Below are 12,227 nucleotides of genomic sequence, written 5' to 3'. Positions count from 1 at the left end.
AGAATATATAAAAACGAGAGATGCCGAAAGAGGAAATGTAATGTGAGAATAAGTGTTTGTTAAAGAGAAAGAAAAGGTTTAAATGTAAAAAAATAAATAAATAAAAAAATATTTAAAAACCGCTCTTTTGGTCGTCATGGAGACGACGAGTGGTCACCCAACGTTTTTCACTTCAGTCTATGTCATTTCCTGTCTCTTACCTGGCCCTGCCAATCAGACGTGTTGATGAGGATGATGCTGTCAGGTAGCTGGTGGTCAGACACCAGGATGTGGTTCAGCTGGTCATACACGGTCTTCCTGGGGATCTGCGGACGGGAGAATATACTTATGGAAGAACATCGAAAATAAATCCCTCTCACATCTAAGACACAATCACTAGAAACATCTATATATTAAAGTTACAGACTCGGGAATTCTGACTTGATCGGTCAGTCTGCTCCTCCTCCTACCTGTAGATGGCAGTGTGTGTCGAGGGAGCGTTCGTTATCCAGGCTGTTGGCTCTCTCGTTCTGTGGTCTGTTGGGCTGGCGCTCCTTTAGGGATGTACTCCTCCCTCTCCTCCCCGCCAACTTAGGTTCCTGCCTGGGGAAGACGTGAGAACGCACACTACAATGAGGACAGAGCAGGGCCAGCTTGAGGGGAATGCAGGGTAGGAGGTAGGGACACTACAATGAGGACAGAGCAGGGCCAGCTTGAGGGGAATGCAGGGTAGGAGGTAGGGACACTACAATGAGGACAGAGCAGGGCCAGCTTGAGGGGAATGCAGGGTAGGAGGTAGGGAGTGGGACACTACAATGAGGACAGAGCAGGGCCAGCTTGAGGGGAATGCAGGATAGGAGGTAGGCACACTACAATGAGGACAGAGCAGGGCCAGCTTGAGGGGAATGCAGGGTAGGAGGTAGGGACACTACAATGAGGTCAGAGCAGGGCCAGCTTGAGGGGAATGCAGGGTAGGAGGTAGGGACACTACAATGAGGACAGAGCAGGGCCAGCTTGAGGGGAATGCAGGGTAGGAGGTAGGGACACTACAATGAGGACAGAGCAGGGCCAGCTTGAGGGGAATGCAGGGTAGGAGGTAGGGAGTGGGACACTACAATGAGGACAGAGCAGGGCCAGCTTGAGGGGAATGCAGGGTAGGAGGTAGGGACACTACAATGAGGACAGAGCAGGGCCAGCTTGAGGGGAATGCAGGGTAGGAGGTAGGGAGTGGGACACTACAATGAGGACAGAGCAGGGCCAGCTTGAGGGGAATGCAGGGTAGGAGGTAGGGAGTGGGACACTACAATGAGGACAGAGCAGGGCCAGCTTGAGGGGAATGCAGGGTAGGAGGTAGGGAGTGGGACACTACAATGAGGACAGAGCAGGGCCAGCTTGAGGGGAATGCAGGGTAGGAGGTAGGGAGTGGGACACTACAATGAGGACAGATCAGGGCGGTTGGGGGTGGGAGGGGAGGTTGGGGGTGGGAGGGGAGGGTAATTTTAACATGTAGGGGGTGGGAGGGGAGGGTCATTTTTACATGTAGGTAGGGAGTGGGAGGGGAGGGTAATTTTAACATGTAGGGGGTGGGAGGGGAGGGTCATTTTTACATGTGGGAGGGGAGGGTAATTTTAACATGTAGGGGGTGGGAGGGGAGGGTCATTTTAACATGTAGGGGGTGGGAGGGGAGGGTCCTTTTTACATGTAGGTAGGGAGTGGGAGAGGAAGGTAATTTTTACATGTAGGTAGGGAGTGGGAGGGGAAGGTAATTTTTACATGTAGGTAGGGAGTGGGAGGGGAGGGTAATTTTTACATGTAGGTAGGGAGTGGGAGGGGAGGGTAATTTTTACATGTAGGTAGGGGTAAAGTGATACAGTGGGCAGACTGGTTTCCTACAAACTGAACCATGGACAGAACAAGCTGAAGTTGAGAAGACACTCAGCAATTCATCTTTCATCCGGTCTTCTCACTTCCTTTTCAAAACACATTGGAGAAGAAGGTTTTAAAGATGGACCTTTCTCCTCCAATGAGGAGGCGAGGAGACAGGATGCGTTGTGGGAAATGGCGTGAAGATGAACTGAGAGAGTCGGACAGTATTTACCATCTGTTGGAAGGGATGATGAGGGACTCGGTCTTCTTCATCTTGCCAGTAGGGGGCAGCTTCTCCAGGAAGGTGTCCATGTTGTCCATCTCCAGCTCTGTAGTGGGGGTCACTGCCTCTGGTTGCCCTTCCTGCTGGGACGGAGCAAAGACAGGGACAATGTGTTGTATTGGGGATGTGATGTCTGTTTGTACACTGTATACTTGGAGCATGTTGATATTTGTAAACTGACTGGGTCTTTAATTGCACCTGAGGGGGTGATATTTGTAAACTGACTAGGTCTTTAATTGCCCCTGAGGGGGTGATATTTGTAAACTGACTGGGTCTTTAATTGCCCCTGAGGGGGTGATATTTGTAAACTGACTGGGTCTTTAATTACCCCTGAGGGGGTGATATTTGTAAACTGACTGGGTCTTTAATTGCCCCTGAGGGGGTGATATTTGTAAACTGACTGGGTCTTTAATTGCCCCTGAGGGGGTGATATTTGTAAACTGACTGGGTCTTTAATTGCCCCTGAGGGGGTGATATTTGTAAACTGACTGGGTCTTTAATTACCCCTGAGGGGGTGATATTTGTAAACTGACTGGGTCTTTAATTACCCCTGAGGGGGTGATATTTGTAAACTGACTGGGTCTTTAATTGCCCCTGAGGGACTAAATAAAGTTGTATTGATGAAAACAGAGACCAGCGTTTTCTAGGATAACATAATACCTACATATGAGCCCTTCTCTGAGACACTGTCCACCTGGAACGTGGCCTCGCTGCTCTCAGTCGGGTCTGGTTCCACCTGGAGGGAGAACACAGGGAGGGAGAACAGAGGGAGGGAGAACAGAGGGAGGGAGAACAGAGGGACAACAATGAAGGAGAATAGTTACCACCTATTACTGATGGGGTTTACTGACCGGGCTGGGTGGTTCTGTCTGTTACTGACCGGGCTGGGTGGTTCTGTCTGTTACTGACCGGGCTGGGTGGTTCTGTCTGTTACTGACCGGGCTGGGTGGTTCTCTGTTACTGACCGGGCTGGGTGGTTCTCTGTTACTGACCGGGCTGGGTGGTTCTGTGTTACTGACCGGGCTGGGTGGTTTTCTGTTACTGACCGGGCTGGGTGGTTCTCTGTTACTGACCGGGCTGGGTGGTTCTCTGTTACTGACCGGGCTGGGTGGTTCTCTGTTACTGACCGGGCTGGGTGGTTCTGTCTGTTACTGACCGGGCTGGGTGGTTCTGTCTGTTACTGACTGGGCTGGGTGGTTCTGTCTGTTACTGACCGGGCTGGGTGGTTCTGTCTGTTACTGACCGGGCTGGGTGGTTCTGTGTTACGGACCGGGCTGGGTGGTTCTGTGTTACGGACCAGGCTGGGTGGTTCTGTGTTACGGACCGGGCTGGGTGGTTCTGTGTTACGGACCGGGCTGGGTGGTTCTGTCTGTTACTGACTGGGCTGGGAAGTTCTGTCTTTTACATGACCGGGCTGGGTGGTTCTGTCTGTTACTGACCGGGCTGGGTGGTTCTGTGTTACTGACCGGGCTGGGTGGTTCTGTGTTACGGACCGGGCTGGGTGGTTCTGTCTGTTACTGACCGGGCTGGGTGGTTCTGTGTTACGGACCGGGCTGGGTGATTCTGTCTGTTACTAACCGGGCTGGGTGGTTCTGTGTTACTAACCGGGCTGGTGTGGATGCCGATCTCTGTCTGAGAACTGGAGAGAGAAAGGCCCTCGAAATATGGCCTGCAATAACAAAAATAATGTCTTTAATAACACAAGTGAAAACATCATGAATGTATAAAATAAATGTTTAAATGCTGTAAAAGTAACAGTTGGAGCTGATTTAAAAAAAGCATCATACAAATCTGAGTGATAGCAACTGAAAACACAGGCATATACACAACATGACCAAAAGTATGTGGACACCTGCTTGTCAAACATCTCTTTCCAAAATCATGGGCATCAATATGGAGTTGGTCCCCCCCTTCGCTGCTATAACAGCCTCCACTCTTCTGGGAAGGCTTTCCAGTAGATGTTGGAACATTGCTGCTATAACAGCCTCCACTCTTCTGGGAAGGTTTTCCACTAGATGTAGGAACATTGCTGCTATAACAGTCTCCACTAATCTGGGAAGGCTTTCCACTAGATGTTGGTACATTGTTGTCATAACAGCCTCCACTCTTCTGGGAAGGCTTTCCACTAGATGTTGGAACATTGCTGCTATAACAACCTCCACTCTTCTGGGAAGGCTTTCCATTAGATGTAGGAACATTTCTGCGGGGACTTGTTTCCCATACAGCCACACGGTATTAGTGAGATTGGGCACTGATGTTGGGCATTAAGGCCTGGCTCACAGTCGGCGTTCTAATTCATCCTAAAGGTGTTTGATGGGGTTGAGTTCAGGGCTCTGTGCAGGCCAGTCAAGTTCTTCCACACCGATCTCGACAAACCATTTCTGTACAGACCTCGCTTTGTGCACGGGGGCCTTGCCATGCTGAAACAGGAAACGGCCTTCCTAAAACTGTTGCCACAAAGTTGGAAGCACAGAATCGTCTAGAATGTCATTGTATGCTGTAGCATTAAGATTTCCCTTCAGTGGAACTAAGGGGCCTGAACCATGAAAAACAGCTCCAGACCTTTATTCCTCCTCCACCAAACTTTACAGTTGGCAATTAGCAGTTGTGCAGGTAGAGTTCTCCTGGTATCCACCAAACCCAGATTCCTCTGTCAGACTGCCATATGTTGAAGCGTGATTCATCAACCCACAGAGAGAGTTTCCACAGCTCCAGAGTCCAATGGCGGCGAGCTTTACACCACTCCAACCGATGCTTGGCATTGCACATGGTGATCTTAGGCTTGTGTGCGGCTGCTCTGCCATGGAAATCCATTACACGATGCTCCTGACGAACAGTTCTCTTGCTTCCAGAGGCAGTTTGGAACTCTGTAGTGAGTGTTGCAACCGAGGACAGATGATTTTTACACGCTTCAGCACACGCCGGTCCCGTTCTGTGAGCTTGTGTGGCCTACCACTTCGTGGCTGAGCCGTTGTTGCTCCTAGACATTTCCACTTCACGATAACAGCACTTACAGTTGGCCGGGGCAGTTCTAGCAGGGCAGTATTCTGACCAACTGACTTGTTGGAAAGGTGGCATCCTATGACGGTGCCACGTTGAAAGTCACTGAGCTCTTCAGTAAGGGCCATTCTACTGCCAATATTTGTCTATGGAGATTGCATGGCGGTGTGTTCGATTTTATACACCTCTCAGCAATGGATGTGGCTGAAATAGCCGAATCCACAAATTTTAAGGGGTGTCCACATACTTTGTATATAGTGTAAGTACAAACTAAAAACGAGTCCGACTCACTTGAGCTTGGGTTTTGGGGTGCTGAGGACACTGTCGTCATCGTCTACTTCTGGTCCACTGTCACTGGGGTTTTCAAACTCCAGACTCTCTAGGTCCAGATCCTCCTCTACCTCTGGAGGGGGTTCTGCCGGGTCCTGCTCCGAGTCCAACACCTGGAACATTCAGAGAGACACACGCACAGAGAGAGAGAGAGAGACAGGTGGGAGGGAGAGAGAGAGAGAGAGAGACAGGTGGGGAGGGAGAGGGAGGGAGAGAGACAGGTGGGGAGGTAGAGAAGTAGAGGGGGGGTGGAGATGGAGAGGGGGGTGGAGATGGAGAGGGGGAGGTGTAGAGATAGAGAGTCAGAGAGAGAGAGACAGGTGGGAGGGAGAGAGAGAGAGAGACAGGTGGGGAGGGAGAGAGAGGGAGAGAGACAGGTGGGGAGGTAGAGAAGTAGAGGGGGGGTGGAGATGGAGAGGGGGAGGTGTAGAGATAGAGAGTCAGAGAGAGAGTGAGAGAGTCAGAGAGAGAGATAGAGAGTCAGAGAGAGAGTGAGAGAGTCAGAGAGAGAGATAGAGAGTCAGAGAGAGAGTGAGAGAGTCAGAGAGAGAGATAGAGAGTCAGAGAGAGAGTGAGAGAGTCAGAGAGAGAGATAGAGAGTCAGAGAGAGAGATAGAGAGTCAGAGAGAGAGATAGAGAGTCAGAGAGAGAGTGAGAGACAGGTGTAGAGGTAGAGAGTCAGAGAGTGAGAGACAGATGTAGAGATAGAGAGTCAGAGAGAGAGAGAGACAAGATAACAGATTTTTAACAGTTGCATGAAACCACACAGAAAAGGAAATTTAAAAAAAGGACCTGAGAAGTGTTGAGTAATATGGACAGATTTAACGTTAGTTACCTCGTCTGAGACTCTAAACCTCTTCAGCAGAGCCACAACTCTCTGTTTAAAGTTCTGCTGCTAAAACGCAACAGGACACAGAAACAACTACAAGTCAGCCCCATCACAACAACAACAACAACCTGTCAGTTTACCAGGGGTGTATTCACTAGGAACCACAGTTCTGAACCTCATGAACCACACTACTGATCCACACCGAAGCAAACGGAATGAAACTATGGAACGCCGTTTGGGTCTTTGCGTGTCCCCAAAAAATTATACACGTCAAAGAACACGATTTGACGTGTCAAAAAAAGATTGTTTGACCAATCAGGACCTGAATATGACCGCACATAATAATTTAACGCATTCATTATTTTTTCACACATTGATTATAATTATCAATCGTATGTCACAACGATTCATCGGATACGTAAAGTTGCCTCTCGTTACCTACAGCGCTGGTCATAAAACAAGCTAGCTAAACTGATGGATACAAACTATGTTCTTCCCCAAACACACAGCAAAACGACACAATCTGTTTCAGCTAGCTAACTATATAGCTGTCATCATCTAAAATAACCCTAATTTATAAGACAGTTCTTAGTTGATTAATGGTGGCGGGACCCATCTGTGTGAATCTAGCCACAATAAGGATTAGTCACAATAGTGGGCTTTGCGGTTTGCCTTCAAAATAAAAGTATGTCATTGACAGTGATGCAAATTCATACAAACAGTAGAATGATGCCATAATTGAATAGATTGAATAAATTGTGCTAAACGAGGTTGAAATGTTGTTATATAAAATCAACAAATGACAATAATTAGTTAATTTGACAAAAATCTGTTGAAATCACACTGGATCTATTATACTTTAGAATTGCATTGTGGGGCATCCTTATTTCACTGTACAACCTTAACCTATGGATTGTGGATCAATGACATGGGGTATCAGTCTACTCAGTGACACCCAGATAACATTAGCGTCGTAGCCCTTATTGCGGGACTCTGAAACAACTGTGAATTGAGCCTCATTTATTGTCAACCTATGTGTAGTGAACACTATTCCCGAGGGAAAAAAACAATACTGTGTGGATGTTTTGGAGTCTGATAACTCTGAGGACGACGTTGGGGGAAAAATATCTTGGGTGTTGAGTAGACTGATACCCCATTTCATTGATCTCCAATCCTTAGGTAAAACTGTACAGTGTAATATGAATGTCAATACACACAATAGGCTGACTGGGGGAGGTGATTTCACACAGTCACAGTCCCGTTATAAGAGCTACAACGCTAACATTTGCATGAACTCTTCACAGTTGTGTTCTGTGGGTGTCACCGACTAGACTGATTTCATTGCTTCACATTCCAACCTTGTTTAACATTATCTAGTCTAAATATGGCACGATTCTACAAATTGTAACCTTCTGTATCACTTTCAAATAGGTACTTTTATTTTGAAGGTAAACCACAAATTCCACTATCGTGCCTGATCCTTATTGTGGCTAGCTTTACAACACATAACCTGATCCGGTTGCTTATAACGTTAGCTTTGAGTAACAGGGTTAATTAAGGATCGGACTCTTATTTTCAAATTTCGCCTAAAATTACATACCCAAATCTATCTGCCTGTAGCTCAGGACCTGAAGCAAGGTTATGCATAATTCTTGATACCATTTGAAAGGAAACACTTTGAAGTTTGTGGGAATATTAAATTAATGTAGGAGAATATAACACAATAGATCTGGTAAAAGACAATACAAAGAAAGAAAACATGATTTTTTTTTGGTTTCATCATCTTTGAGAAAGGCCAATATATGACTTAGGAATCTAGGTGCAATTTAGATTTTGGCCACTAGATGACAGCAGTGCATGTGCAAAGTGTTACACTGATCCAATGAACCATTGCATTTCTGTTCAAAATGTTGTATCAAGACTGCCCAAATGTGCCTAAATTGGTTTATTAATACATTTTCAAGTTCATAACTGTGCACCTTCCTCAAACAATAGCATGCTATTATTTCACTGTAATAGCGACTGTAAATTGGACAGTGTAGTTAGATTAACAATAATTTAAGCTTTCTGCCAATATCAGATATGTCTATGTCCTGGGAAATGTTCTTGTTACTTACAACCTCATGCTAATCGCATTAGCCTACGTTAGCTCAACCATCCCGTATAGGTTTTAAGTAGCTGGCTAGCTATTTATTTTCATGAACTGAAGATCAATTTCAATAGGCGAACAACAAGTGGCAACCTAGCTAATACTTAATCACAAGGATTCCTTAATCACTGTTAAGAATAATGAAAAATGACTGCAGTTTCTACCGGTCATTGTTTTCAGGCTGGTTGTATTGATGCTAGCTAGGAACCAAGCTAAAGCTAGCTAGCTACCCCAGAAGTTGAGGTTGAACAAATTATGCTTTACTACCAACGCGGTATTGTAAACACATCGTTCGTGGCCCGGTGTTTTGCTTGTTTACAGATTTTTTCTGTACAACTTTGACAGTGCTACTGATAGTAGTGGTGGCGCTTGGCTTGCACGTGCAAATTCAGCACAACACATAAATCTATAATAAAATAGTGTTAATTGACGTGTATCTTTTTTTGACACGCAAAGTCCCAAACGCCGTTCCAAACGAAAAACAGGGACGGGACCCTACCTGAATTTGTCCAATAGATATACAGTACCATAAAAAAAGAAACAATGCTAAATGTTTTGTTACAGTGTACACTAATGAATACACCCCAGTAGATGGAGCCCTAGAGCTCGACAAAAGTCAACAACCAACGTAAAGGAAAAGGAACAAGTGCAGTCAATTCACCAGCATCTTAAGACAGAAAAGAAACAACAACAACAACAACAACAACAACAACAACAACCACAACAACAACAACAACAACACTGCTGAGACATTGTGAATTATACTTTCACAGTAAAAACCTATATCAACTTTAGCTTGCGCTGGGCATAGCATGATGACCAAACACACACAAGGGTCTCCTTCCTCTCGTCTCTTACCCTGGTGATTGAAGCAGTTCTTACGATGGACCTTCTCTGCTTCTTAGGCTTCCTCACCTCATACTCATCATCCTCCAGGTCCTGAAGAAACACTCAGACAGACAGACAGACACAGGCAGGTTATCAACCAAATACAGTATAAACACTCAGACAGACAGACACAGGCAGGTTATCAACCAAATACAGTATAAACACTCAGACAGACAGAGACACAGGCAGGTTATCAACCAAATACAGTATAAACACTCAGACAGACAGAGACACAGGCAGGTTATCAACCAAATACAGTATAAACACTCAGACAGACAGAGACACAGGCAGGTTATCAACCAAATGCAGTATAAATACACTCCAGGTATGAATGTCTTCAGTGAGGAGGAAAGTGTAAAGGGGTCAGGAGTCCTTTCTGAATGTCTTCAGTGAGGAGGACAGTGTAAGGGGACAGAGGAGTCCTTTCTAAATGTCTTCAGTGAGGAGAACAGTGTAAGGGGACAGAAGAGTCCTTTCTAAATGTCTTCAGTGAGGAGGACAGTGTAAGGGGACAGAAGAGTCCTTTCTAAATGTCTTCAGTGAGGAGGACAGTGTAAGGGGACAGAGGAGTCCTTTCTAAATGTCTTCAGTGAGGAGGACAGTGTAGGGGGACAGAGGAGTCCTTTCTAAATGTCTTCAGTGAGGAGGACAGTGTAAGGGGACAGAGGAGTCCTTTCTAAATGTCTTCAGTGAGGAGGACAGTGTAAGGGGACAGAAGAGTCCTTTCTAAATGTCTTCATAGAGGACTGAGTAGAGGACAGTGTAAGGGGACAGAAGAGTCCTTTCTAAATGTCTTCATAGAGGACTGAGTAGAGGACAGTGTAAGGGGACAGAAGAGTCCTTTCTAAATGTCTTCATAGAGGACTGAGTAGAGGACAGTGTAAGGGGACAGAAGAGTCCTTTCTAAATGTCTTCATAGAGGACTGAGTAGAGGACAGTGTAAGGGGACAGAAGAGTCCTTTCTAAATGTCTTCATAGAGGACTGAGTAGAGGACAGTGTAAGGGGACAGAAGAGTCCTTTCTAAATGTCTTCATAGAGGACTGAGTAGAGGACAGTGTAAGGGGACAGAGGAGTCCTTTCTAAATGTCTTCATAGAGGACTGAGTAGAGGACAGTGTAAGGGGACAGAAGAGTCCTTTCTAAATGTCTTCATAGAGGACTGAGTAGAGGACAGTGTAAGGGGACAGAAGAGTCCTTTCTAAATGTCTTCATAGAGGACTGAGTAGAGGACAGTGTAAGGGGACAGAAGAGTCCTTTCTAAATGTCTTCATAGAGGACTGAGTAGAGGACAGTGTAAGGGGACAGAAGAGTCCTTTCTAAATGTCTTCATAGAGGACTGAGTAGAGGACAGTGTAAGGGGACAGAAGAGTCCTTTCTAAATGTCTTCATAGAGGACTGAGTAGAGGACAGTGTAAGGGGACAGAGGAGTCCTTTCTAAATGTCTTCATAGAGGACTGAGTAGAGGACAGTGTAAGGGGACAGAAGAGTCCTTTCTAAATGTCTTCATAGAGGACTGAGTAGAGGACAGTGTAAGGGGACAGAAGAGTCCTTTCTAAATGTCTTCATAGAGGACTGAGTAGAGGACGGTGTAAGGGGACAGAAGAGTCCTTTCTAAATGTCTTCATAGAGGACTGAGTAGAGGACAGTGTAAGGGGACAGAAGAGTCCTTTCTAAATGTCTTCATAGAGGACTGAGTAGAGGACAGTGTAAGGGGACAGAAGAGTCCTTTCTAAATGTCTTCATAGAGGACTGAGTAGAGGACAGTGTAAGGGGACAGAAGAGTCCTTTCTAAATGTCTTCATAGAGGACTGAGTAGAGGACAGTGTAAGGGGACAGAAGAGTCCTTTCTAAATGTCTTCATAGAGGACTGAGTAGAGGACAGTGTAAGGGGACAGAAGAGTCCTTTCTAAATGTCTTCATAGAGGACTGAGTAGAGGACAGTGTAAGGGGACAGAAGAGTCCTTTCTAAATGTCTTCATAGAGGACTGAGTAGAGGACAGTGTAGGGGACAGAGGAGTCCTTTCTAAATGTCTTCAGTGAGGAGGACAGTGTAAGGGGACAGAAGAGTCCTTTCTAAATGTCTTCATAGAGGACTGAGTAGAGGACGGTGTAAGGGGACAGAAGAGTCCTTTCTAAATGTCTTCATAGAGGACTGAGTAGAGGACAGTGTAAGGGGACAGAAGAGTCCTTTCTAAATGTCTTCATAGAGGACTGAGTAGAGGACAGTGTAAGGGGACAGAAGAGTCCTTTCTAAATGTCTTCATAGAGGACTGAGTAGAGGACAGTGTAAGGGGACAGAAGAGTCCTTTCTAAATGTCTTCATAGAGGACTGAGTAGAGGACAGTGTAAGGGGACAGAAGAGTCCTTTCTAAATGTCTTCATAGAGGACTGAGTAGAGGACAGTGTAAGGGGACAGAAGAGTCCTTTCTAAATGTCTTCATAGAGGACTGAGTAGAGGACAGTGTAAGGGGACAGAAGAGTCCTTTCTAAATGTCTTCATAGAGGACTGAGTAGAGGACAGTGTAAGGGGACAGAAGAGTCCTTTCTAAATGTCTTCATAGAGGACTGAGTAGAGGACAGTGTAAGGGGACAGAAGAGTCCTTTCTAAATGTCTTCATAGAGGACTGAGTAGAGGACAGTGTAAGGGGACAGAAGAGTCCTTTCTAAATGTCTTCATAGAGGACTGAGTAGAGGACAGTGTAAGGGGACAGAAGAGTCCTTTCTAAATGTCTTCATAGAGGACTGAGTAGAGGACAGTGTAAGGGGACAGAAGAGTCCTTTCTAAATGTCTTCATAGAGGACTGAGTAGAGGACAGTGTAAGGGGACAGAAGAGTCCTTTCTAAATGTCTTCATAGAGGACTGAGTAGAGGACAGTGTAAGGGGACAGAAGAGTCCTTTCTAA

At 45.9% G+C, this 12,227-nt stretch overlaps 1 protein-coding gene across 3 annotated transcripts in view; it reads right to left on the bottom strand.

Moving 5' to 3' along the window:
• LOC110505972 (phosphofurin acidic cluster sorting protein 2) overlaps positions 1 to 12,227 on the bottom strand; it is a 119,123-nt gene that overhangs the window by 17,922 nt on the left and 88,974 nt on the right. For 2 of the 3 annotated variants that reach the window (XM_036962562.1, XM_036962564.1), the window contains 8 exons: positions 9,295 to 9,375; positions 6,294 to 6,353; positions 5,420 to 5,571; positions 3,734 to 3,797; positions 2,793 to 2,864; positions 2,078 to 2,211; positions 450 to 582; positions 201 to 305 (listed from right to left, as the gene is read on the bottom strand). In XM_036962562.1, the coding sequence (XP_036818457.1) occupies positions 201 to 305; positions 450 to 582; positions 2,078 to 2,211; positions 2,793 to 2,864; positions 3,734 to 3,797; positions 5,420 to 5,571; positions 6,294 to 6,353; positions 9,295 to 9,375 (801 nt within the window). The remainder of the gene's footprint in view (positions 1 to 200; positions 306 to 449; positions 583 to 2,077; positions 2,212 to 2,792; positions 2,865 to 3,733; positions 3,798 to 5,419; positions 5,572 to 6,293; positions 6,354 to 9,294; positions 9,376 to 12,227) is intronic. The other variant, XM_036962563.1, reaches the window with a different exon arrangement.

This window comes from Oncorhynchus mykiss, chromosome 25 (genome assembly GCF_013265735.2).
Source record: "Oncorhynchus mykiss isolate Arlee chromosome 25, USDA_OmykA_1.1, whole genome shotgun sequence".
In the NCBI taxonomy this organism is placed as follows: domain Eukaryota; kingdom Metazoa; phylum Chordata; class Actinopteri; order Salmoniformes; family Salmonidae; genus Oncorhynchus; species Oncorhynchus mykiss.
The sequence above is the reverse complement of the archived record's forward strand: the minus strand, read 5'-3'. Positions and strand labels throughout refer to the sequence as shown.